This window comes from Saimiri boliviensis, chromosome 2 (assembly GCF_048565385.1).
Source record: "Saimiri boliviensis isolate mSaiBol1 chromosome 2, mSaiBol1.pri, whole genome shotgun sequence".
Lineage (NCBI taxonomy): Eukaryota > Metazoa > Chordata > Mammalia > Primates > Cebidae > Saimiri > Saimiri boliviensis.
In genome coordinates, this window is record NC_133450.1 from 28772193 (window position 1) to 28798901 (window position 26709).

Here is a 26709-nt window from a genome sequence, read left to right on the forward strand (position 1 = left end):
CTCCGGGAACTCGGCTCGCGAACCTCGTCTGCGGTGGGCGGGGCCGGCCCGGAGCCCCGCCCCGGCTCAGCCCCTGAAACCCAGGCGCGGACCGGCTGCAGTCCCAGAAGGGAGCTGCTGTCTGCGGAGGAAGCTGCATCTTCGGACGGCCGCCCAGCCACGGGAGGACCTGGGGTGGCACTGGGCGCCCGACGGACCCTCCCCGGGACCCGCCTGCTCCTTGGCGCCCCGCCCCGCCGGGCCGCTCCCCGTCGGGTTCCCCAGCCACAGCCTTACCTGAGGGCTGCCGACTCTTCCCGGCTTCCAGAAGATGCTGGAACCACCAGCCGGGGCCTCGGGGCAGCAGTGAGGGGGGCATCCAGCCCCCTACTCAGCTCTTCTCGTCCTGTGCCAGGGGCTCCCCGGGGGATGAGCGTGGTGGTTTTCCCTCGGAGCCCCCTGGCTCGGGACGTCTGAGAAGATGCCGGCCATGAGGCTATTCCCTTGCTTCCTGCAGCTCCTGGCCGGGCTGGCGCTGCCTGCTGTGCCCCCCCAGGTAAGAGCTACCCGCACCTAGCCCGGCTCCCCTGATCTCCCCGCCCCAGCACTGCAAGGGGACTCCGAAATCACAGACCCGCTCCAGGGAGCAGCAACTCCAAGGATGTCCACACACTTCCTAAAGGCCAGGCTGCACTTCTTTCCTTTGGGAAGAGATCTCAGTCTGGCTGTCCCCAGGTCCTGGGGGCTGTCTTGGTGGGGGCAGGGAAGCCACAGGGAGGGAGGGAGGTTTCCTGTCTGGCCCCTGGAGCCCTGGTGGCTTTGCTAAAAGCATCTGTCCACTAATCCCAGGCGGGTCCCTGGCCTTGTGGTCAGGGTCGAGGCCCCTTGGCCAGCCAGGCGTCCCCAGGACCTCTGACCTGGCCTGGTGGGGGTGGTGGGGGAACCAGCTGAAGAGTCTGATGGTGGGGAGGCTGGGCCCTCCCCCCAGCAGGGCTCAGGACTGGGCTGTGGGCTCCTGGGTGGGCCAGGGACCAGACAAGGGGTCCCGCTGTGCCTTCTGTCCTGGGTGGGTGGCCGGAGGTCCTGAGTGCAGGGCCTGGGGAAGTGAGCAGGGCCCTTTTCCCAGGAGCCGGGTGAGTCTGGCTGGGAGCCAGCTTGGGCAGCGAAATCCTGACAAAGCCAGTGAGCTCCCTTCCCACTGCGTTGTCCGGCTGCCCTGGGAGTCCCCAGCCCTAGCCCAAGAGGAGTGGGCTGGGCAGTCCCTGAGGAGCCCAAGCAGCCCCAGCCATCCGACTGCCTGCCGCAGGGCTGGCCAGAGGTGTAACGTTACCGGCTGGCTGCACCAGCTCATGGCGCCACCCTCTGCAGCCCCTCAGCTCCCACCAGCTGATCACCTCCTCCTGGGCTCTGGCACCCAGCCAAGGCGGGTGGTGCAGGGCCCAGCAGGGTTGGCCTGGGGGCTGGGTAGGAGGGAGACCCGCAGGATTGGAAGATCTTGAGGACACAGCAGACCAAGGGTCTCTAGGAGCTTCTGGCTTCCATCCTTTCCCAAATGAGGGAAACTGAGGCTAGAGAGGGGTGGGGGACCTTACCTGGCCCAGGGCTCAGTGGGTTTTTAGTTGTACTCAAGCTGCCCTGAGACAGGGCACAGCATGTGTGGCAAGTGGGAAGGAACCCAGAGGGGCTCCTAGCTTCTTGCCATCACACTTGGCCCAAGAATGCAGAGCCCCAAGGTGTACCCAGCTCATCTCTGCACCTCTCTGTCCACAGCAATGGGCCTTGTCTGCTGGGAATGGCTCGTCAGAGGTGGAAGGTAAGCTGGCCAGACTGGGGGGTATGTGTGCTCCTCAAGCCTCTCTCTTCCTTCCTCTAAAGCCAGGTGTGGTATGAAGTGTGGGTATAGGTTGATAAAAGTTGGGGAGAGCTTACAATGTAGACATCCTGGCTGATAACATTGGCCCAGAGACGGGAGAGGTATGGGCCGGGGTCACCAGCATACAGAGAGTGGGGCTGGGGCCAGGATAGCTAGCGTTCATCCAGGGGGCTCAGAGCCCTTCCCCAGCGTGATTTCAGGGTATGGATGGGGTCTTGCAGGACAGGGTGGGCAGCGAGTACCAGAGGCCAGAATGGGATCTGGGAGCTGGATGCAGTGGGCAGTCAAGAGGATCAGGGAGACGGGAGGGGCCCTCCCCAGCAGCCCAGCCCTGGAGGAACTGCTGGGATCTGACCATGCCTTTCCATTGATTATAAACAGACAGAACACGAGTCGCGCCCTCCCTGGCCCCTCCACTCCCTGCCCTAGTTGCATCAAGAGGGAATCTTCAAAGTGCAACGAGACGTTTGCCAAAGAGACATACGTGCAGAAGGCAGGAGGCCCATGCCAGGCCCCCTGCCTCGCTCCTCCCTCCCTGCCTCTCTAAGACGTGCAGAGCGGCCACACACCACCTCTGAGGCTTCCCATGTGCCGTGGGAGAGGGGGCGTGTAGGGACATGCACACGCACACGCGTGATAGCCATCTGCGTGCTGGGAACACCCTCTGCTGGCCTGCCTGCATGGCAGCCAGCCTCTCCTGGGCCTGGCCATCCTCTGACACCGAAGGCTCAGGCCCCTAGACCCCTGAGCAGGTTGAGGAGGCAGCTGCCCTTGACTTCACTGATGCCTCCCTTGCTGTGTCTCTGGAACCGGCACAATATTCTGCTCCTTGGGATTTGGGGAAGGACCCATCCCCTACCTCCACACCATGCCCTTTCCAGTGCTTTTGGTGTAGGTCAGGCCACAGCTACCGTAGATGCTCAGTTTCTTCATCTGTGAAATGGGAGCCTTAGACTATGTGATGTCTATGGTTTCTTCCTTTTCCAAGATTGGAAAAGGGACCTGTTCTCTGACTCCAGGGAGGAGAAATGGGTGTACATACCACCCAGGATTCAAGGCGAGGAAGCCTGGAAGTGTAGATTCGTTAGGTCCTCTCTCCTGTCGCACTCGTCGGTCAGGGAGCCTGCATTCTGACCAGGAGAAGCGCAGTGGGCTTTGCATCCCAGCTCTCAAAATCTGAAAATGTCATCCCCTCCAGAGCAAGAGACAGCATGGCCAGCCGTGGGCGTCGATTGTTACTATTCAGGGTAACAGTGCTGGGCATTTTCTGTCGTTCTGTCCTGACCGCAGGCTGCGGGTAGGAAGGCGCTGTACTCCATGTTTTACAGATGCAGGACCTGAGGGTCAGGGAGGCCCTGGGGGTCGCCCCAAGCCTCGGATACTTCTCATTTCTGAGAGTGGCAGAACCAAGTTCTCCCAATAGCTCCGTGGCTGAGCGGGCATGAGCAGGGTGTCCCTCGTGACAGGCTGCCTGTGTGCCCTGCTGGGGACCATGGAGAGGACACCTGTGGACTTGGGCTGGTTGCCAGTGGCTCTGCCCAGCCCTGTGGCCCCCTCCCCAGTGCCCTCCACAGAAACTTGCTCTCAGGATGAAGCATGTCCCTTCTTGGGTATCCCCTATCCCAGGCAGTGGGTAGGCAGGTGGGAGGCTCACCCACAAAGCTGGCGAGAGAGCTGAGGGCCCCAGGGAGCCCTGGGGGACCACCCAGCCCTGGCAGTGCCTGAGCGGGCCATAGCTTCCCGTTGCTCTCACCCTCACCCCCATCTGGAGCAGGTCTGGGGCCAGCGGAAGTGCTCCCGGGGACAGCTGAGCGGGGAGCTCTTTCCTGAGGGACACATCTGGGAGCGGTGGCTGCACTCCCTTTGTTTCTCCCACGCACCCATACGGGGCCTGGGGATGAACTGCCCTCTTTCCTGGTGGCTGCCAGGTAAACCAGGCTCCAGCCCATCTCCTCCTCTGCTCTCCCCCAACACGGTTCGGTCACGGCCTGGAAAGTGGCAGATTCCAGGGTTTCAGGGCCCCAAGCCTGCATGGTGGGACGTGGGGTGAGGAAAGGAAATCTCTTCTTCTGCCGCCAGGGCCCAGCAGCTCTGCCGAAGGTGGCCATGGCCCCACAGTCCGGCTGGGTGGGCGTCTGTTCGCAGGATGGGAGGGCACCAGGGTGCCCCTTCTCTGCTGCTGTCCCCTCCCTGACGGCTGGACCCAGGGCAGGAGCCTGACTCTTCTGTGGTGCTTTCGCAGCTCGTTATTCCTCAGCTGTTATTTATGTTTTCCAAGGTGGAGATTAAACGTTCAGAGTCACGTAGCGCTCATGAAGATTTTAAACTAAACACACAGCTCAAGGAGCTGGTGATAGGGAGGTGCTCTCTGACCCTGGATTGCGAAGGCAGGCTTCCCTGCACTTTGGGCACCTTTGGGGAGGGAGGCCTTGCTTCCCACTGGGTTCCAGGGCAGTGTGCAGTGGCGTGGAGAGGTAGAGTCAGGGGAGTCCTGTGGATTCTCCCCACTGCCAGCCCCTAGCCCAGCCCTAGTGTCCTCTAAGCAGAGCAAGGCAGATCGGAGAACACACAAGCAGATAAGCACCGTTTATTGCCTCTGAGTGCCTAGCCTGGACACATCACCTCTGGGTATTTTCCACCAGCTTGCAGCCTTTCCCTGGGGCCTCTGCTAGGACTGAAGTTTATTTTTCTTCTGAGATTACCAGGAGGCTCATGTCCTCACTGGCTCAGCAGAACGGACTTTGGCCCCTTCTGCCTCCTAGGCAGAGGCATGGAAGATGTGAGGGGTTGCCAGGAGAGGCCATTCATTGTTCCATGGGGAGGCTGCAGGGCCCCCGGTGAGCTAGGTCCACAGTCTTCCCCAGCAGCTGACAATGACCATCAGATGCAGAGCAGGATGACCCAGGCCCAGGCTGTTTCTCTGTCCATGCGCTCGGGGCTGGGCTGAGTTGCAGGCACTGATTCACGGGCGGCTGGTCTGTGAAAGACCATAGCAACCATTTATTCCCAACCTTCTTTTTCCCCAGCCGAGGAAACTGATCTACCCAGAAAGGTTAAGTGATCTCCCCAAGATCACACAGCCAGTGTAGGGCCGGGACTGGAAGCCAGGTCTCTGACTCCGGCCACTCTCCCTATGGGCCTCTGTCTGGGGCCTGACCCCAGGCCTACCCCTAAAGAGCAGCATCTTTTGAGAGATTTGAGATCAGCTCCCAGAAGATCCTATTCACAATCCCCAGGACATCATGGGGGTCAGGGATGTCCCGGATGACCATCAGTGACTTGTCATCTAATCAACCAAGAATGACTTAGCGTGTGTTTACGGGAGCATCCATCTCTGTCCTCATAGAGCCTCGAGCTGGTCGTAAAGGAGATAAGAGCCACCAAGGACGGAGATAAGGCAACCCCTCGGGGCCAAGCGGTGCTCAAAAGAGGCTCATCTGTGCACACTGAAACATCTGGGGAAGGCTTCAGAGAGGAGGTGGAGAGGCGGGCCTTGGAAAAGGGAGGGTGGGCTTTTCTGGATAGAACTGAGAGGAGGGGAAAGAACAGCAGCTATAGGGGCTGCAGAGTGCACAAGCCCGCAGCTGGGAGTGGGTGTGGTGCTGCCGTGTCTCAGTGTGAGCGCCGCTCGGACCGAATGGAGAGGAGGGTCGGGCCACATTGCTGGATGTGGTCTTGGTCACCAGGCAGAGGAGCTGGCAGAGTAGGGCAGGAAATGAGGGAGCCATGGAAGGTGTTTGAGCAAAGGAATAGGGAAGGCCAAGCCTCCCTGCGTGACTCCAGAAATCACTGTTTCCTGCAAGTTCCCCAAGGTGGAGGAATTACCAGGTGGGGTTTGAGAAAGATTGAGAGGGCCTGGACAGCTTCCAGGGCTACACTCCTTGAAACTCCAGGGAGCCAAAGCGGATATGGGTGCCTGAGCTGAGGACAGAGCAGAGCTTGGGCCTTGAGAGATTCTGTTCCTTGGGGATTTCCATCCAGCAGATGAGCTGAGGGGCTCGCAGGCATTCCGGAGGGATCACATCAGAAGTTCAGAGTCGAGGGAACTCGGATGGGGCTAGGGGCTGAACCTGGAAGGCCAGCAGGGCCTGGGGAGCCACGTCTGGGGCTTCAAGGGGCAGGTCTCTGCTGGCCTGACCCAGCCTCCCTGCCTCCTCGCAGTGGTGCCCTTCCAGGAAGTGTGGGGCCGCAGCTACTGCCGGGCGCTGGAGAGGCTGGTGGACATCGTGTCCGAGTACCCCAGTGAGGTGGAGCACATGTTCAGCCCGTCCTGCGTCTCCCTGCTGCGCTGCACTGGCTGCTGCGGTGATGAGAACCTGCACTGTGTGCCGGTGGAGACGGTCAACGTCACCATGCAGGTAGGTCCACACCCCGCCCAGGGGGCCACTGACTCTGCCCCTGGAAGGGACCTGGAGAGGGAAGGAGAGAGGCCAAGGTCCCAGGACTGGAAGCTGATTCCCAGGCCAGTGCTCCTGCTACCCCAGACCCCGAACTCCCTGACGGCTCCGAGCCCGCTTGCCTCTCCCCCCACCAGCGTTCTCAGCCTCACGCTGAGCCCTATCCCAAGACTCGGGGTATCTAGTTAAAGCTAGAAAGAAATCTGCCCAGATGAAAGTCCCCTTTGACACAAGGAGCATTTGGTGCCTCTTCAAGCAAGCGCAATTAACATGTCACACACGCAGTGGTTTATTGGGCACTTAGTAATGCCAAGCACTGTCCTAGGCGTGCCACAAGTGGTATGTCATTCAGTCCTTCAAGGCTGGCATCATTCCCATTTCACAGATGAGGAACTCAAGGTGCAGAGATGTTATTTCACTTGTTCAGCGGGGAAAGGAATCAAGATCTGAACACGGGTCTCTCTGACTCCAGAACACGGGCCCCTTTCCTGCGCTATTGCTGTTAGTTTCCCCTGCATAGGGAGGGACAGGGGCCTCCCTCAGATCCCCATGCAGGTGGGAGAGCTGTTTGCCCCATGCTCAGAGTGGAATGAGGGCTGTAGTTTACAGGTTAGCAGGAAACAGAGTCGGGTTCTCCTTACAAAGAGAGAGAGGAGAGTGCCTGAAACTCACCGGCCACTCCCCAATACAGGCATCAACTCTTTCTTCCTTCAGCTCCTAAAGATTGGCTCTGGGGACCGGCCGTCCTACGTGGAGCTGGCGTTCTCTCAGCACGTGCGCTGCGAATGCCGGTAGGTCTCGGGGTGGGGCGGGTAGCAGGGAAAGGCTCCCATGCCCTTGGCAGCCTCAGCAAAGATGGGTCCCAGGGCTGAGGCAAAGGCCACCTATCCCTGCTGCAGGCTGCACTTTTTTCCAGGCTGAGGGAGACCAAGAGAGCAGGACCAGGGGTGGCTGCCATTCATTTTGCACCCCCACCAGCCAATTTTGCCAAAGGAGCTGGTCCCAGCAGCTGGGGTACAGCTGTTGAGATACCACAAGGGAAGAGAGAGCGTGGATCCCTCCCAGACTCACAGGGGTCCGGTGCATGTCGTTCCCCTTCCCTGGGGACGAGAGGCAGCTGCCGCGGGCCTCTGGAAGAAGTGCCTGGAGGCAGAGACATTGCAAGTCTGGACTTAGCTCTGGGCTAAGCTGTGCACCCACAGGAGGGGGCAAACTGGGCTGAGAAGCAGCAAGAAGCACAAGCTCGGGTAGAAAACGGGCGGGTGAAGGGTGGCACCACGATTTCCTTGGTGTCGTGGCATTCCCACTACACCCCCTCCCAGTCCACAGAGCTTCTGACTGGCACCAGTCTTGCTGCCTTGTGCCCAGGGCACTTGGAACATTGGTTAGCAGGAGCAACAGGCCTGGCACTGCCAACCAGGTTCAGGGAAGAGAGGAATGGGCTGAGCCACTGCTCCTGGCACCACTGGGCCATGGATGAAGGCACCAGACTAGAAGTCCAGAACCCTAGCCAGGGCAGGAGGAGGGAAGACCACCACTTACTGTGTACCTGTTCTGTGCCTAGGCCCACAGGAGGCACTTGAATGTTTCTCATTTAGTCACATACATTTATTGAGCACCTACTGCATGCCAGACCCTGTCTTAGATGCTTGGCATGCAGTGGCGAGCAAGGTCCCTGCTCTCCTAACAACCCTAGGAGGTAGATGCTATTGTCATCCCCATTTTATAGATGAGAAAATCAAGGCTCAATAGTTTCATGACTGACCACAGCTAGTGAGTGTGGGAGGAGGGATTCTGAGCCCTGACGTAGCTCCTAAGCCTTCATTTTTCAGGCTACCTCTCATGGCCGAGACCACGCTCTCTAATAGCCCCCAGGCTTGGCCTTGGCTCCTGGGCAGGGCTATGGCTGCCCTTTTGGGGATCTGAGCCCAGGATCTAGCCCTTCTTCACTATGACAGTGCTGGGAGCCCTGCCTCAGCCTGTTTCCCCCCGCTCCCTCCAAGCCAGAGCTTAGCCATGTAACAATCGCTCGGTAATGAACTCTCCTGGGCACAATGCTGGGTGTTGACCCAAAGCTACCTTCTACATCCCCTTTGCTCTGACCACCACTCTCTGGGGACAGGCAGATGAAGAGACTGAGGTTCCAAGAGTCTGGAACCTCACTTGCCCAGTATGGAGAGGTACAACCGGACAGTCCCAAGAGGCCCTGGTAGCTTGCCCTGGCTCCCAAGGGAGGAAGCAGCCGAGGGCAGCATGCCCTGGTCCCAAAGCTGACTGGTACCAAGCTGCCCCGTGCCTCCACCCCCTGTTCCCCAGGGGGAGACTGTGGCCAGGCAACAGGGACACCTTTCTTCTCGCTTCTGGGCCAACAGCCACAGACCTGGGAGGCAGAGACCGGACATGCCTGGTGACTTCAGGGCTGATGCTCCTTCCCCGCCTCCCACCCCGTGGCTCACTCCCGTGTTGTTCCAGGTGGGGTGGGGGCTGTGCCCTGACAGGCAGCCAGTCCACTGCCTTGCCATCATCTCTTATCCTTGAGGAAATTCCCAGAATGCACCCTGGAAGGAAGGGGGGAAAGTGGACAAAGTGAGAGAGGAAAAGCATCAGAGAACAGATAGAAACGACCCCAGATTTGATGTCAAGAGGCTGAGGAGTGCAGAAGCGAGTGGCAGGGGTCCCCAGAAGGTTGATTTGTCCCTCTCGTGCCTGGAGCGGGCGCCAAGCCCAGAGGCTCCAGCCACCTCTCCCTTGCCAGCTCCATGCTACCCCCTAGTGGTGTCAGTGTCAGCTGCAGGATGTTGCAGGGGACAGGTCTGGGAGGCAGGGAGCCCCACTTACTGCTTTCCTAACGTTCTTCTGCCCCTCTCTCTGTTTCCCTAGGCCTCTGCGGGAGAAAATGAAGCCAGAAAGGTAAGTGGCTTAGCTGGGGCTCGGGGCTATCTCGGGCCTGCCAACCTCTGTCCCAGCATGGGGGCCCCCAGCCACCTTGTCCTGACGCTTTTGGCTTATTGCAGGAGGAGACCCAAGGGCAGGGGGAAGAGGAGGAGAGAGAAGCAGAGACCCACAGACTGCCACCTGTGAGTGCGCGGGGTCCCAGGGATGGCAAGGAGGCTGGGCCCAAGGGGAGCCCCGCCCTGCCGCCAGGGTTAGGTCGGGGAGGGGGAGAGGCAGAACTGAGGCCAGTCTTGGGAGCAGAACAGGAGCTGTGCCTCCTCAAGACTCTAGGGCCCCTGAAGCATCAGGACCTTGGTTTTTGTCCCGGCTTAGCCCTAGGTTTCCATTGACCTTGAACGAACCATTTCACCTTTCTCAGCCTAGCTTTTCTCTGTGTCAGATGAAGAGCAGGAGGTCCAGCAAACATTCAGTCACTCTACAAACATTTACCGAGCACTTACTGTGTGCCGAGTACCTCTGAGCAAACAAACAGTTCCTGCACTTTAGTGTTTACCTTCTAGTGACGAAAAGTCTGTCATCAGCTGCGATGTTGTCTGGGGTCACTTCCCAGCAGCCCTGGGGAACATGTGCCCCTCGCCACTGGCTCCCAGGCCAATATTTTTGCCTTCGGGTACCCTTGCTTCTTCTAACCCACTTAGTACCTGGTGGGCAGCAGACTGGAGCCCCAGGCCTGAGTGTGGCTGGGAAAGAAGGATTAGAGGAGGGAAAACCCAAATCTGTGGGTATAAGTAGAAAAAAGAAAATATTTCACACGCACAGTAAAGCAGTCACACAGTGGCCCTCCTTCAGGGGCTGCGTCTCTTCCTTGCACATGACTCCAGGAAGCCATTTTGTGCTGTGGAGTGGAGTTGACCCAAGTCCTGACCCCATGAGCCCCACTCCATGGAGACAGGGATCCTGAGGAATGTGGCCCCCTGGGGTTTATGCCCACATCTCTTCTTTGGGCCCATGTAGTGATTTGGGGCAGGAGCTGACAGTGAAGTCCATTCAGGGCTGCATTACCAGCTAGCAGCTGAGGCAGAAAGTGTCCTACAGCTCCATTTCCCAAGGCAGTGGTCTTCAGACATTTCACTTGGGAATCTTCTGAAAGAATTTCAACAGTGGCCAGGCGCGGTGGCTCACGCCTGTATTCCCAACCCTTTGGGAGGCCCAGGGAGGTGGATCACTTGAGGTCAGGAGTTCAAGACCAGCCTGATCAACATGGTACAACCCTATCTCTACTAAAACTACAAAATTAGCCAGGCAGGGTGGCGCCTGCCTCTAATCCCAGCTACGTGGAAGGCTGAGGCAGAAAAATCTCTTGAACCCGGGAGGCAGAGATTGTAGTGAGCCAAGATTACGCCATTGCACTCCAGCCCGAGCAACAGAGGGAGACTCCATCTCAAAAAAAAAAAAAAAAAGAATTCCAAAAGCCCATGTGCTCCCTTGCATGTTTTTAAGTTGACATTGAATATTTTCATCAGAATTATAAGTCAGCCCAGGCTCAGTAGGTCATGCGTGTAATCCCAGCATTTTGGGAGGCCAAGGTGAGCAGATCTCTTGAGGCTGGGAGTTCAAGACCAGCCTGGGCAACATGGTGAAACCTCATCTCTACAAATAAATACAAAAACTAGCTGGACATGGTACTGTGCCTATATTCCCAACTACTCAGGAGGCTGAGGTGGGAGGATCACCTGAGCCTGGGAGATCAAGGCTGCAGTGAGCCAAGATCGAACCACTGCACTTCAGCCTGGGTGATGGAACGAGACCCTATCTTAAAAAAAAAAAAAAAGTATAAGTCATTACAAAGGATATAATTTCTGGCATATTAGAAATGCTGATATTTTAATACAAAGCTATTATGTAATACACTCTTGAGATGTATCCTATGAAATATGCCATCCAATTACTCATCATCATCTACTTTTAAAAAAATATACAAGCAAAAAAAATACACCTCCTTTCTTTTTTTTTTTTTTTTTTTTTTTTTGAGACGGAGTTTCGCTCTTGTTACCCAGGCTGGAGTGCAATGGCGCGATCTCGGCTCACCGCAACCTCCGCCTCCTGGGTTCAGGCAATTCTCCTGCCTCAGCCTCCTGAGTAGCTGGGATTATAGGCACACGCCACCATGCCCAGCTAATTTTTTTTTTTTTGTATTTTTAGTAGAGACGGGGTTTCACCATGTTGACCAGGTTGGTCTCGATCTCTCGACCTCGTGATCCACCCGCCTCAGCCTCCCAAAGTGCTGGGATTACAGGCTTGAGCCACCGCGCCCGGCCTACACCTCCTTTCATAATTACATATTTACATTGTTTCTTTCTTCCTGGAGCTTATATTTCCATTTCACTCCCTGCCCCCAGAATTTCAGCCTAGTGTAACAGTACTTTTAATTTTCAGAATTCTTTTATTGATTACCTTGTCCTATTTATCTGCCACAAAAAAATGATATATGAGTTTGAATCATTTTAAATTTCCTGTGAGCACAAACCTAAATTAAATTTTCTCCTGGAATAAATTATCAAGATAATTCTTAGTAGCACCATTTGGTTAAAACAGCACAAATACGTCCTATTTTAATAAATGTTCAACATAAAAGTACAATCAATTTTATTGAGAATGCATCTCAACGAGATAGATGTGACTCGCTCGTTTCAATTAGTGAATGAATCCATTAATGAATGTTACTTCCTGCCAGACTGAGACCGGATTCTGTATTCATTTCATTCCTGTTTATCATATTTTATTGATGAGAAGGTTGAGAAACCATGTTCACATAAATAAGTAAATGGAACTAGATGTCACTCAGTGACTTGAACTCCTTCCAGGTTATTTGCCAGAAATCTCAAGGTGCTCTGCTAAGAAAAAATTACTTCTCATGATATCCTGGCTGACAATTCTTTTAAGTTGTTCTTCAATTTTATCGAAAGCCTTGGTTACCCAGTCATTAGCCATATTTTATTTCTCAAGACCTATACCAATATCTCAAATTGTCCTTTCTTTCATGTCCCCAGAATACTTTTACCTGGCAGCAAAGCACTTTATGAGGATTTAGAATGAGCAAGGTATGTTCCTTTCAAAAGGGAGAAAAGTGGCCAGGCGCAGTGGTTCATGCCTGTAATCCCAGCACTTTGGGAGGCCGAGGTGGGTGGATCACCTGAGGTCAGGAGTTCAAGACCAGCCTGACCAACAAGGTGAAACACCATCTCTACTAAAAATATAAAAATTAGCCTCGTATGGTGGCGTATGCTGGTAATCCTAGCTACTCAGGAGGCTGAGACAGGAAAAGTGCTTGAACCCAGGAGGCAGAGTTTGCAGTGAGCCGAGATCATGCCACTGTGCTCCAAGCCTGGGTGATGGAGCAAGACTCCGTCTAAAAAAAAAAAAAAAAAAAAAAAAAGGAGAAAAGCATTGTGGCCAGAGAAGCAGATCTCAGCCACTGTCTCACAAAAATGATTTTAAGGCAATGTAGACCTGGAGGCTGAAAATGGATTTCTTTAAAACTGTCAGTACTCAGGCTTCACGTGCATCTAGCAGAACCTGCTCCCCTGTTTGAAGACTGCTGTCTTACAGTAATAAGAGGCATGATTGCCTGAAGCGTGATGAGGTTCAAATGTGGCTCTGGCCATGTGACCATAGGCAAGCTTCTTCACCTCTCTGGGCCTCAGTTTCCTTATCTTCAAAAGAATAGTCAGGGTGCCTTCCTCATGGAAGGTTGTTGAGAGTTAAGAAGATGGTCCTTGGCACAGGGCTGGGCACCTGGGTAAGTGCTTGGTGAAGGGTAGCTCCCAGCTTCTCCTCAACCTGAGGCAAGCAGGGACCCAGGAGCGCTGCACCCTCCCCGTGCTCCCTATCCCAGCTCCTCCTCTGGGCCTGCCCCCTCCTCCGTGGGAGGAGACCATGCCCCCTGCAGCGTGCTGATGCCTGTCCATCTGTGTTTGGTCTCTGGCAGGTGCGGTGATGCTGTTCCCCGGAGGTAACCGGCCCGTCGGAGGAGAGAGACCCCGTACCCGGCTCGTGTATTTATTATCGTCACACACTCAGTGACCTCCTGCTGGTACCTGCCCTCTATTTATTAGCCAGCTGTTTCCCTGCTGAATGCCTCGCTCCCTCCAAGACGAGGGGCAGGGAGGGACGGGACCCTCAGGAATTCAGTGCCTTCAACAACGTGTGAGAAAGAGAGAAGCCAGCCACAGACCCCTGGGAGCTTCCACTTGGGAGGAAGCAAGACATGTTGCCGCGTGATGGGCAAGCTAGGCCCCAGAGGCCCTGGGGGGTCTCCGAGGGCCTGGAGAAGGAGAGAATGGGGCCCTGCTGCCTGTTCTTGGGCCTCGGGCTCTGCACAGACAAGCAGCCTTTGCTTTCGGAGCTCCTATCCAAAGAAGGGATGAGGAGCCTGCTGGGGCCACCACCGCCTGGCTGGTGGGAAGGCGGGCATTGGGCGGAGGGGATCCAGCCACTTCCCCCTCTTCTTGGCAGTAGCTCTTCACCCTGAAGATCGGAACGTTCAGCTCTGGAGAACCTTTTTGCCACTCCTTGTCCCCTGTGATCTCCCCTCACACTTTGATACCTGCTTGTGCTGGGACATTGTTCTTTCCGGACAAGGTACCACCATCCTGCCCCCCTCTAAGAGACATGTGCAAGGCCGGGCACAGTGGCTCACACCTGTAATCCCAGCACTTTGGGAGGCTGAGATGGGCGGATCAAGAGGTCAGGAGTTCAAGACCAGCCTAACCAACGTGGAGAAACCCTGTTTCTACTAAAAATACAAAAAAATTAGCCGGGCGTGGTAGTGCGTGCCTATAATCCCAGCTACTTGGGAGGCTGAGACAGGAGAATTGCTTGAACCCAGGAGGCAGAGCTCAAGGTGAGCCAAGATTACACCATCGCACTCCAGCCTGGGCAACAAGAGCGAGACTCCATCTCAAAAAAAATTAAAAAGAGAGATGTGCAGAGTGGGCCCCGGATCGGACAAAGAGCTGCCTGGATGAGGAGCAGCCCAGCCAATGGGGATGAGGTCACCAAGAGAGGAGCCTGTGTGTCCCAGCTGAGGGCGGTGGCAGGGGAGCAGGTTGCCCGAGGGCCCTGGCACTTCCACAAGCTGCCCCTGCAGGGCCGTCTGACTGCCAAGCCAGATTCTCTTGAATAAAGTATTCTAGTGTGGAAACGGCTGATCTGGGGGGTGTGTCTGCCCAGGCGGTGAGCGTCAGCCAGAAGCAGAAGCAGGGCAGACCCAGGGACAGGGGCATAACAGGAAGGGCACAGCACCTTCTCAAAAGCCTCGCTCTGGCGACGAGAGGGCATGTCACAGCTTACGACAACGTCAGCTTTCTCTTTCCTTCCTCCTTTTGACAGCTGAGGACGCTGAGGCCCAAGAAGGTGAAATGGCTGATGGAAAGTCAAGAGTCAGAAACGAGGGTCAGAGGCCTGGCTTTGTAACTCACCGAGTGACACTGGGCTTCCCTCTGCCTCTGCGTTTCATCTCTGACCTGAGGAGCCTGGCTAGATGGCTCTTCTGGCTTTGCACATTTCTAGTGGGGCCCAGGCTCAAGTCTCAGTGGCCCTGGGTGGTGATTGAGACTGTTCCTATAGAGGCCACTTCAAGGCTGCCCTGGGGGGTCATCCGGCCTGCTCCTACAGTACCCTGGGGTCGCCCCTCCCCTAACGAGAAGCTCCCAAGATGTAGTTTTGGTTCCAAAGTTGAGGAGGGGCCACTTTTTAGCAGCACCAAGAGTGAAACTTTTCCAGCCCTCCTGGGAGACATGCTGGCTGTGTCTCAGGGCGCTGAATGGCAGCACCTCCAGCGTGCTCGGGCCGCCGCATGGACACAGGGACCAGCAGATGCTGCCCTGATTTCTCTGCCTTTTACTCCCAATTCCTTCTGTCTTCCTCCCCAGTGCTTTGGCATGAAAAAAAAATCTTCCTTTTTTTAAAAAAATATATTTTCTTGAAACAGAGTCTCACTCTGTCGCCCAGGCTGGAGTGCAGTGGCACAATCTCAGCTCACTGCAACCTCCACCTCCCAGATTCAAGCGATTCTCCTGCCTCAGCCTCCTGAGTAGCTGGGATTACAGGCACCCGCCACCATACCTGGCTAATTTTTGTATTTTTAGTAGGGTCAGGGTTTCACCATGATGGCCAGGCTGGTCTTGAATTGAACTCCTGACCTTGTGATCTGCCCGCCTCAGCCTCCCAAAGTGCTGGGATGACAGGTGTGAGCCACTATGCCAGGCCTATTTTTTTAAATCCAAACCATTTACCAAACTCCCATCTGCTTCTGACCTGCAAGGGGTGTGTGTGTGTGTGTGTGTGTGTGTGTGTGTGTGTGTGTATCTTTGATGTTGTATGTATTGAGGGAAGACAAATTCCTCCATTCTCTCCTCAGCCTCACTTTCTCATTTGAAGCTGCTCAGGAGAAACCCACAGGGACCCAGGGGGACAGGGTCCTGCCTGGGGCTTGGAGGGGAGCCAGGAATGTCCAGTGGACTGGGGTGGCCCTGCTGAGGCAGCTGTCCTTAGTGCCCTGTTCACTGAGGCTTGGGGTGCCTGCAGAACATGCTGGTCAGAATGTGCTTCTGGCCGTGGTCACAGATGGGTGTGGGTCAGCCCCAGGAGACATACTTTGCCAAAGAAATGCACTTCCTCTCCTGTTTTTCTCTCTTTGGCTGCAGCTGTTCTGAGCCATTGCCTTTGACCCACTGTGAGCTGAAAACACCCATCCCCTCCGATTGCCCAGCCCTCTAGCTCAGCCCTGAAGACCCCGACCCAGGCCTGGTAGCATCTTCAAGGCTTTTGGCTCCGTGAGGTCATCCACATGGCGGGCAGCCTCTCAACTCAGGCCAGTGACCCTTGTAGAGAGCAAGACAGAAACCAAAAACCCTCTGGAGGCAGAAGCAAAACTCCACATCCACGGGCAGGGGCCTCACAGCGGGAACAGGTAGGAAGGAGCCAGCTGGCCCACTTGGCTGTTTTGGCAGCCGTTCCAGCCATTTAGGTCCTGAAGGGCCCTTTCCATTTGCTTGTCATCTATCTGTGGAGCACCCTCTGTGTCCTAGACACTGACTAGGCATTGACGATCCAGTGGGGACAAACACACAGGACCCCAGCCTCGTGGACCCCACATGCGAGGGGAGAGACAGTCCATGCTCAAGTGCAAAAGGGTGCTGGCTGGGCCTTTTCTGCTGCTCAAATTGGTGGCCAGACTCAGAGCTAAGGAAAAAGGGCCCTGAATACCCCATATTCTAGAACAAAGGAATCATTTGGGACTGGGCACAGTTGCCTACAGGATTTATTAAGAGATGGTTGAAGCAATTCTGCTATGCCCCCAAATCTCCCAGCACCTTCTTCAGTCTCCATAAGCAGAAGACCAGGAAAGGGGAAGGAAGAGAGAGGGAGATGGGATCACTGGAGTCCTGGGGTGCTGGCTCCCTCCTCTCCTTTCCCTGGAGCTGGATTTGCTGTTGAGATCAGCTCATGTGCTGTCTGGGTAGGGAGGTTGGGGGAGGGCAGGATTCAAGACGCACAGATGGATGGGGCAGGTACTCCTTGGGGCATCCAGTGATCGTTGCCCATGGGTCAGGTGGACATGGCAGAAAGGGAGTGTCCTTGAGCTGTCTTGTCCATGTCCTCTCAAGAGGGAGGCCTGCAGGCGTGCAGACCCACAGTCGACAGGTGTGGAGTGGAGGCTGGGGCAGTGGCTGAGTAGGGGGTGACAGGTGTAGAGCTGAAGGGACCTCTCACATCAGGGAACAGTGGTGCGAGGTGGCCCTGTGGTGAACCCACAAGAGAGCTACCATCTGGATGCCATCATGCCAGGCACATTCATAGCCAGAGAAGAAATGGCCACAGCTGACAGGGACTTTCCTGAAAGCTCTCCCTCCCCATCTGTGTGAAAGAAAAGGGGAGAGAAAAGGAGGAGGGAGAGAGAGAGAGAGAGAGAGAGAGAGAGAGAGAGAGAGAGAGAGACAGGAGGGAGGGTACAAGGGCAAACTACATCCTCCCCACTCCCCTGGGCCAAATCCAGGCCCTGCCTGGAGGAGGGAAGAGGTTAGTCTTCAGTTAGGTGGACCAGCCTAGATGGGGCCTTTAATAAGCTAAAGCGGCAGGACTAGTAGAAAATCTGCCCAAGATACTGTTACAGGACAGGAAAAGGAGAACTAACATAGTTTATCTAGATGCAGTGATGGAAGGGGAAAAAGATTGGTTTGTTTGTACCCTGTAGTCTACTCAATAAGCAAGTTACCCATATCAACAAATGCATTAATAGGAAAATGTCTTGCTGCCAAAATGCGTTCTGGCTTATTAGAGATGGTCTTGAATAATTTTACACTCTGCCTCTTGAGAGATGAGGTCTCTTCCGTCTCTTTGAATCTGAATTGGCCTGGGTCTGCTTTGATCAGCAGAATAGACCTATACCTGTTTCAAGCCTTGCTTTCAAGAGGACTAGCAGCTTCTGCTTTGGTCTGTTTGAACCCTACGCCATCAAGTAAGAAGTCCAGCTACCCTGGGGCCACCATATTGGAAGGAAGTTCAATCTCAAGCGGCCATATAGAGATGTGGAAAGAGAGAGAAAGAGAAAGAAAGAGAGCCGGGCGCGGTGGCTCAAGCCTGTAATCCCAGCACTTTGGGAGGCTGAGGCAGGTGGATCACGAGGTCGAGAGATCAAGACCATCCTGGTCAACATGGTGAAACCCCGTCTCTACTAAAAACACAAAAAACTAGCTGGGCATGGTGGCGCATGCCTGTAACCCCAGCTACTCAGGAGGCTGAGGCAGGAGAATTGCCTGAACCCAGGAGGCAGAGGTTGCGGTGAGCCGAGATCACAACATTGCACTCCAGCCTGGGTAACAAGAGCGAAACTCCGTCTCAAAAAAAAAAAAAAAGAAAAAAGAAAGAGAAGTGCTCAGTCAACCCCAAGCTATTCCAGCCCCCAGCCATTACAGTCATCTTAGCAGATGTTCCAGATTTTATTGAGCAAAGACAAGCTATATCTACTGTGCCCTGTTTGATTTCCTTGATGCACAGAATCATAAAATATGATAATAACAAATAGTTTTGAGGCAGTTTATTATGCAGCAATAGGAAACAAGAACAGAAAATAAGGAAAGGTAAAGAGAGAGCATTGAAGGGAGGGTACTGTAGGTCAGGAGTTTGTGGATGGTGTCTCTGTGGAAATGACATTGATGGGAAAGTTTGAAGGACAAGGAGTCGTTCATGTGAAGATCAGGGATAAGAGCACAAGGAACCCCAGAGTGGCTGGAGCATGATGGGCAGGGAGTGGGGATATGGGGTGTGATGTTGGAAGTAGGTGGGGGCCAGACCATAAAGAGCTTTGCAAGTCAGGGTAAGGAGTTCAAATTTTGTTGTAATGTGAGGTAAGCCACTGCAGAGTTTCAAACAGGGGAATGAAATGACACTGGGTACATTTTTTTTGTTTTTGAGACAGAGTCTCACTCTGTCACCCACACCGGAGTACAGTGGCACAATCTCCACTCACTGCAACCTCTGCCTCCTGGGTTCAAGTAAGTCTTGTGCCTCAGCCTCCTGAGTAGCTGGGACTACAGGTGCACGCCACCACAACTGGCTAATTTTGTATTTTTAGTAGAGATGGGGTTTCATCATATTGGCCAGGCTGGTCTCAAACTCTTGACCTCAAGTGATCCACCCATCACAGCCTCCCAAAGTGTTGGGATTACAGGTGTGAACCACCACACCCGGCGATTAGGTACATTTTGAACAATCACTCTGCCTACTATGTGGAAAATTGTCTCTCGGAGTGCAAAATTCAGAGTACAAATACCATTTTGAAGGCTGTAGAGAGGCCAGGCAACCAATTACGGTGGTTTGGTCTAGGGAGAAGTAAGGAGGATAGAGAAAAGTAGATTGTTCGGTCTTAATTATGCATGTGATCTGGTTACCCTGATCATTTCTTCACTCATGAGCATTTTTTGAGTCTATGAGACCTAGGTATTTTATAGTAGATACACGTATGACGGGGCCAAATATATTAGCACGCAAAAGTCTTCCCTGCCTACTAAAGAAAATTCCATTCTGCAACAAATAAGGAGAATAGTGGGAGAGATCATAGCTGGAGAGGCTAAGTTGGTCTAAAGAGCTAGGAAAGAGAAAGCAAGCGGGCAGAGGGAAATGAAAGGCCTTGGGGCTGGGACTAGAGAAGGAGCTTGGGATTTTGTTGCAGAGACTTTATGGATATAAGACAGTTTGGGGAGTGGAAGAAGGGCTTTGAGGAAGCACTGCCGTGCTCCCTGACATTGCAGGCCCGAATGTTCTTTGAGAGATGCCCACTCTAGATGAGACACTAGGCAGAGACTGAACCCAGGGGAGCACCTAGATTAGCCAGGGTTACACAGACAGAAATGAGACATTGTCTCTGACCTTAAAAAGTTGTTCTGAGGACTCAGATACGCACAGGTGATTGTAACAGAAGGAAAGCAGGCCACGTAGCTAAACAAATACAGCTGAAGCGCTGCTAAAGCCACCTCAGATGTCCTGCAGCTGGGGAAAATCAGAACTGGCTTTGCAAAGCTGGTAGCATTTGAGCTGTGACTTGAAGAGTAGGCAAGATTTGGGTGTGGAAGATGAATGCAGAAGCCATTCTCGGTGGAGGCAACCCGTTAACAAAGATGCCAGAGGTGGCAAAACCCACACCCATCCAGGGGCTCTCCAGTGGTTCGGTTTAGCTGATGCTTAAGGCAGGTGAAGCAGAGAGCGAGGGCTAAGTCTGGGAGGCAGGCTGGACCCTGGATGCCATGCTGAGGAGTTAGGGCTATGCTAGGCTGCAGGAGGTATGCTTTTTAAACAATAACGTGGCTGGGCACAGTGGCTCACACTTGTAATGTCAACACTTCGGGAGGCCAAAGTGAGAGGGTTGCTTTGGCAATCAACTGAGGTCTTTAAAAAAAATTAAAATTATGGCCAGGCACGGTGGCTCACGCCTATAATCTTAGCACTTTGGGAGGCCAAGACAGGTGAATCACTTGAGCCCAGGAATTTGAGACCAGACTGGGCAACATGGTGAAATCACATCTCTACAGGAAATACAAAAATTAGCCAGGCATGGTGGTGCAGCCCTGTAGTCCCAGATACTCAGGAGGCTGAGGCTGGAGACTCTCTTGAGCCTGGAAGGCGGAAGTTGCACTGAGCTGAGATGGTGCCACTACATTCCGGCTTGGGTGACAGAATGAGACTCCATCTTAAATTAAAAAAAAAAAATTAGCCAGGAATGGTGGTGCACACCTACGGGTACATTTTTTTGTTGTTGTTTTTGGGAGGCTGAGGCAGGAGGATCGCTTGATCCCAGGAATTTGAGGCTGCAGAGAGCTATGATCATGCCACTGCACTCTGGCCTGGGCAACAGAGACCCCGTCTCAAAAAAAAAAAAAAAAAAAAAAACCAAACTAGAAATTAAACAATAATGTGATATGATCATGGAATTCAGGGCTGAAAGAAAATTTACAAATAATCCATTTCCACCTCCTCATCTTACAAATGAAGAAGCTGAGGCGCAGGCTGGTCCAAAGCCACAGGAGTCAGAATTTAAAGATTTACGGTAAGTGACTGAATCCGAACCTGTGCTCACTTCCCCTCACCACCTCACCTCCTCCTGAGGATGGAGAGCGAGAAGGGGAGGCGGGTGGTAGGGAAGTGAGCTGGGTCCGCTCCCAGCCTGAGAGGCAGGCCAGACCATCTGCGGGTGGGCTGGGTGGGTCAGCAGGAGAGGCCCCTCTGCTCGCTGCTGGGCTGCTGGGAACTCGAGGCTCCAGACAGGGCGGTGACAAGCCAGAGCCTTAGTGTGGTGAGATGGCCGCATGTCAGCACCAGAGCCCAGCAGCTGTTTTCCTTAAAGAAGCTGGACCTTTCCTTTTCCTGATGGAAGCCTGGGGTGCGCTCCTTCCCCAGACCTTAGCTGTGAAGGAGGCCGAGGAGGCCCCAGCTCAGAGGCTCCAGGCCAAAAAGATGGTCCTTTTCTAATCCCTGAGGTAATTCTGTGACCTTGGAAACCCCCAGGCAGGCGGGTCAGGCCAGCAGGAGGTTGAGGGCTTCCTGGCAGAGGTGAGTTCCTTAAAAGGGTCGCCTGGGTGGCAGGGGAGAGTGCTGTGTTCTAGGAGCCTCACCGCCGTCAGCCCCTCCTGGCCTCTCCACCGCAACCCCAGCCCTCCATCTTCCCCTTCTCCTCTGAGGCCCTGCCCCGACCCGCCCAGCCTGGGCCACCCAAGAGTCACCACGTGGGCCACACAGTAACAAGAGCCACAGCGCTGGGTGTTTCCAGACGTGGGCCACCTGACGCCCACAGCGGGGGCCCAAGGCTTAGGCTGGAACGGTGATACCCTCCCTCCTCTCCCTTTCAAAGCCCTCGCTGCCACGAGCCTCTCCTGAGGCCTGCAAACCCCATCAGTTGCCAGACACGCTGGAAGAAGTCCCTGCAAGGGCGAGAAATCTACCCGAGGAATTCCAGCATCTCGGAGGAGGTCATGGCTGACAGCTGGCCACGGCTGCTATGCAGAGAAGCTGAAGCTGAGGTCTGGGGTTCACAAGGGGTGCCAGGCACATCAGGGGCTGACCCAGGGGGTCATGCAGGTCACCATGTCAGAACCTGGGGTGCACCCTGGAGCTGTCCCTCCCGGATCAGCTGGAAATACAGCTTCTCTCTAGACATGGGGGAGGCAGAGGAGGCCACAAGACTTTCCTCTCACATCCAAGCCCAGGAGGCACTGGGTGCCTGTGGGATCTTTCTTAGGAACCAGCCCTGGCCAGTCAGGTGAGTGCCAGCAGCAGAGGAGACGCTTTACTGAGAACTTCCTCTTTGTGTGCGTGTGATCTATCTGCCATTCCGCTTCTTCCCCTCAGAATAAAACATGTCCACCCTCTTAGGAAAACACTAATTGGCATGTGGCTGTATATCAAGTGACTCATAGAACCAGTGATAAACCTGGTTTATATGGCCGTGCATTTTGGTACCCGTACTGCTGAAACCATGCACTCTGTCAGGACTAGCCCCACGCTTCCGAAAATAACCGGTTGGCAACAGCCTCACGCCACTGACTGCGCCAAAGATCAACCAGTGCACGTTGATCCATCCTCGAACCCCACACTTCCCAAAACCTACATGGGATTGATTCTCTGCTTTGCTCAGAGATGCTGTGCCTTGCAAGTACAGCTGCCCCTTGCTTAAGCAAGGAATAAATTCAGCCTCTTGTCTCAGATAATGAGTGATTATACCTTTCTTCAGTACCTCCTCCAAAAAATCTTTCTTACAATCAGAAATTTTCCAAAATCCAAAGAATGAGCAATACTTTGTTTTTTCTAGCTTTGGTACAAAATTGAGGCCAGAAACTCCTTCCCCTGTCTCCCTCTCTCTGACCTCTCTGCCTTCCTCCCAGGACCCAGCTCCCTCCTGGGAGATTGCGGTGGACCCTTGTGTGTCCCCACATGGAGCATCTACAAAACAAATACATTTCCCTTTTGATAAAGTGGCTCACATCTCTTGGCATAATTTTTATTATGGTGCATTATATCCAAAGACCTCACTTCCACTATCACCACCAGGGATGAAGACAGAGAAGAAAGGGAGAGGTGAAGGAGACACCCTGTCACATATACGGAACTTCCGATACCAAAATGAGATCATAATAGATTTGCTATTTTATAACTTGCTTTCTAAACTTAATATATTATACATTGGCCGGGTATAGTGGCTCATGCCTATAATCCCAGCGCTTTGGGAGACCTAGGTGGGCAGATCACCTGAGGTCAGGAGTTCGAGACCAGCCTGACCAATATGGTGACACCCCGTCTTTACTAAAAATACAAAAAATTAGCTGGGCATGGTAGTGCAAGCCTGTAATCCCAGCTACTTGGGAGACTGAGGCAGAAGAATCGCTTGAATCCAGGAAGCAGAGGTTGCGGTGACCCAAGGTTGCACCATTGTACTCTAGCCTGGGCAACAAAAGTGAAACTTCCTCTCAAAAAAAAAAAAAAAAAAAAATTAGCTGGGTGTGGTGGCAGGTGCCTGTAATCTAGGCTACTTAGGAGGCTGAGGCAGGAGAATCTCTTGAACCTGGGAGGCGGAAATTGTAACGAGCTGAAATCGCACCACTGCACTCGGGCGTGGGCAAGATGAGCAAAACTCGATCTCATATATACAAAGTTGTATTTCCCTTTTGCTACAATATGATTTTTAAGTCTTAAGTTGTATTGCATCATTTGGATATCCCATAATTTGATTAAAGGACCTATTGTAGGCCCTCTTTTTTTTTTGGTGTTGTTTTAATAAATAATGCTGTGATAAACATCCTTGTGGATTTGTCTCTGTGTGAAGAGGTTTTTCCCATCACAGAAACAGGAACGGCAGCAAAAAAAAAATCAAACCGGTCCTTCAATGGCGCATTCTCCCTCCAGTGCCTCTCAACCCCTGGCATGTGCTTTAGAAACGGGTATACCTCCAGTCTTGACATTTCCACTCCCCACTGTGACACAGCCGCTGCTAACGTGACTACGGGGACCTCCCTGGTGCCAATCAGCATTTTCTGTTTTCATCTTACTCAGCAGCACACGTGGCTCTTAGAATGTGCTCCCCAGTCCTTTCCTCAGCCTAGAAGATTCCATAAAGTCTGATCCCTGTCCTCTGCAGCCCTGTCTCTCGTCACGCCCCCTCTTTCTCTAAGGGACCACATACTGGTCTTTTTCTCAGTTCCTGGAATCAGTAGTGTCCCCTCGGGATCTTTCTCTCACTGTTTCCTCTGCCAGGAAATCCTTCCCCCGTCCCCCACAGCCAATCCCTCAACTCTGTTGACTAACAGACACACATCATCTGTAAGTCAGCTAAAAGGTGCTTCCTCAGGAAAGCCTCCCAAACACTCCTCCTCACCACAGTGGGTCTGGTCCGCTACTAGAGACTTAGAACCCATCTACTCCCTTACAGCTCTCCTCACTATATGATGAAAAATAAGTATATAATCTCAAAAATGTATTTAATACTTTTTTTGTTTGTTTGTTTTTTTAGAAAACAAGGGCTTACAGGCTGGGCACAGTGGCTCACACCTGTAAACCCAGCACTTTGGGAGGCTGAGGTGAGTGGATCACTTGAGGTCAGGAGTTCGAGACCAGCCTGGTCAACATGGTGAAACCCCATGTCTATTAAAAATACAAAATTTGCTAGGCGTGGAGTCTCACAGCTGCAGCTACTGGGAGGCTGAGGCAGGGGAATCCCTTGAACCCAGGAAGCAGAGGTTGCAGTGAGCCAAGATCCCACCACTGCACTCCAGCCTGGGTGACAAGAGCAAGACTGTCTCAAGAAAAATAAATAAATAAATAAATAAATAAACAAACAAACAAAAGCAAGGGCTTGTTACATTGCCCAGGCTGAATTCAGACTCCTGGACTCAAGAGATCCTCCCACCTCAGCCTCTCAAAGTAACTGGGGCTACACGTTCCAGCCACCACACCTAGCTATTCCACAGATAATTTTTTAAAGTGATTTTAACATTACAAATTATATACCAATGTACTTCATTGTTTAAAAGCATATAAAAACTGCAGACATTATAAAGCTCTATTTGACCACTGCCCACCCTCTTCCCCAAGAGGTTCCTTCCCCCACTCCGTGGAGAATGCTGCTGTCAGGGGCTTAATGTAATCAGTATAGTGGTTCCAGCTTGGGTTCTGGAGTCAAACTGCCACCGCTGGATTCCTAGCACTCCCAATTCCTAGCTGTGTAAGCTTAAGCAAGTTATTTAACCTCTCAGTGCCTCAGTTTTATCATCTGTAAAGTAGAGATGAATAATAGTAACTAACAGTGTCATTTTAAGATTTCAGTCAAGCCAGACACCGTGGCTCACGTCTGTAATCCCAGCACTTTAGGAGACTGAGGCAGGTGGATTGCTTGAGGCCAGGAGCTCAAGACCAACCTCGGTAACGTGGCAAAACCCCATCTCTACTAAAAATACAATAATTAGCCAGGCGTGGTGGCAGGTGCCTGTAATCCCAGCTAATCAGGAGGCTGAGCGAGGAGAATTGTTTAAATCTGGGAGGCGGAGATTGTAGTGAGCCAAGATCACATTGTTGCACTCCAGGCTCCGCAACAGAGGGAGACTCTGTCTCAAACAAAACAAAACAAAATACACACCCAGAATAACTGAAGTGGCTGTTAAAATACTCCTCCCTTTTCCAGCTACATCTCTGTGTGAGGCCGGATTTTCGTCACCTACTTCAACCAGAACAACTCATCACAGCAGATTGAACGCAGAAGCAGGTATGAGAGCCCAGCGCTCTTCTATCCCTAATGTCAGCATTAAAGAGATTTTCAGAAAGGAAAGTAATTCTACTCCTGTCACCAAATACTTTAAAAATATTCTTGGCTGGGTGCGGCGGCTTACGCCTGTAATCCCAGCACTTTGGGAGGCCCAAGTGGGTAGATCACGAGGTAAGGAAATCGAGACCATCCTGGGTAACACGGTGAAACCCCATCTCTACTAAAACAAAAAATTAGTTGGGTGTGGTGGCGGGTGCCTGTAGTCCCAGCAACTCGGGAGGCTGAGGCAGGACAGTTGCTTGAACCCAGGAGGCAGAAGTTGCAGTGAGCTGAGATCACGCCACTGCATTCCAGCCTGGGTGACAGAGCGAGTCTCCATCTAAAAAACTTTTTTCTCATAAAACATTTATGTTTTCATATGCTGGATTTCTTGTTATTTTTAAATAATGAAATATCCTTAAATGTCTTTTTTCTTTTCTTTTTTTTTTCTTTTTTTTTTTTTGAGACGGAGTTTTGCTCTTGTTGCCCAGGCTGGAGTTCAGTGGTGCAATATCAGCTCACTGCAACCTCCGCCTCCCAGGTTCAAGCCATTATCTTGCCTCAGCCTCCCAAGTAGCTGGGATTACAGGCATACGCCATCACACCTGGCTAATTTTGTATTTTTAATAGAGACGAGGTTTCACCATGTTGTTAAGGCTGGTCTTTTTTTTTTTTTTGAGACGGAGTTTCGCTCTTGTTACCCAGCCTGGAGTGCAATGGCACGATCTCGGCTCACCGCAACCTCCGCCTCCTGGGTTCAGGCAATTCTCCTGCCTCAGCCTCCTGAGTAGCTGGGATTACAGGCATGCACCACCACGCCCAGCTAACTTTTTGTATTTTTTTTTTTTTTTAGTAGAGACGGGGTTTCACCATGTTGACCAGGATGGTCTCGATCTCTCGACCTTGTGATCCACCCACCTCGGCCTCCCAAAGTGCTGGGATTACAGGCTTGAGCCACCGCGCCCGGCCAAGGCTGGTCTTAAACTCCAACCTCAGGTGATCCACCTGCCTCAGCTTCCCAAAGTGCTGGGATTACAGGCGTGAGCCACCGTGCCCAGCTTACATGTCTTTTATGTTTTGAATATAGTAAATATTAATAGAAATAACCCAAATAAAGGCTCTGTGTTGCTGAGACCAAAAAGAGAACTGTTTCTTTCAAGTCTATGCTGTTTACCAAGAAACAACCCAGAAATTATCTCAGCTACTTTAGCTACTGTAAT

General features: G+C 53.0%; 1 protein-coding gene across 2 annotated transcripts; it reads left to right on the forward strand.

Annotated features, from left to right (window-relative positions):
* The first annotated feature begins 372 nt into the window (after positions 1-372).
* Positions 373-14347, forward strand: PGF (placental growth factor). Of its 2 annotated transcripts, XM_010335294.3 has the most exons (7): positions 373-535; positions 1750-1792; positions 6014-6210; positions 6964-7040; positions 9130-9159; positions 9264-9326; positions 13133-14347. In XM_010335294.3, exons 1-7 carry the CDS (start codon positions 461-463, stop codon positions 13158-13160), a joined length of 513 nt encoding a protein of 170 aa, XP_010333596.1. In that variant the 5' UTR covers positions 373-460; the 3' UTR covers positions 13161-14347. The 2 variants fall into 2 exon arrangements, with proteins under 2 accessions (XP_010333596.1, XP_010333597.1); XM_010335295.3 differs by lacking the exon at positions 9264-9326.
* The last annotated feature ends 12362 nt before the right edge of the window (positions 14348-26709 follow it).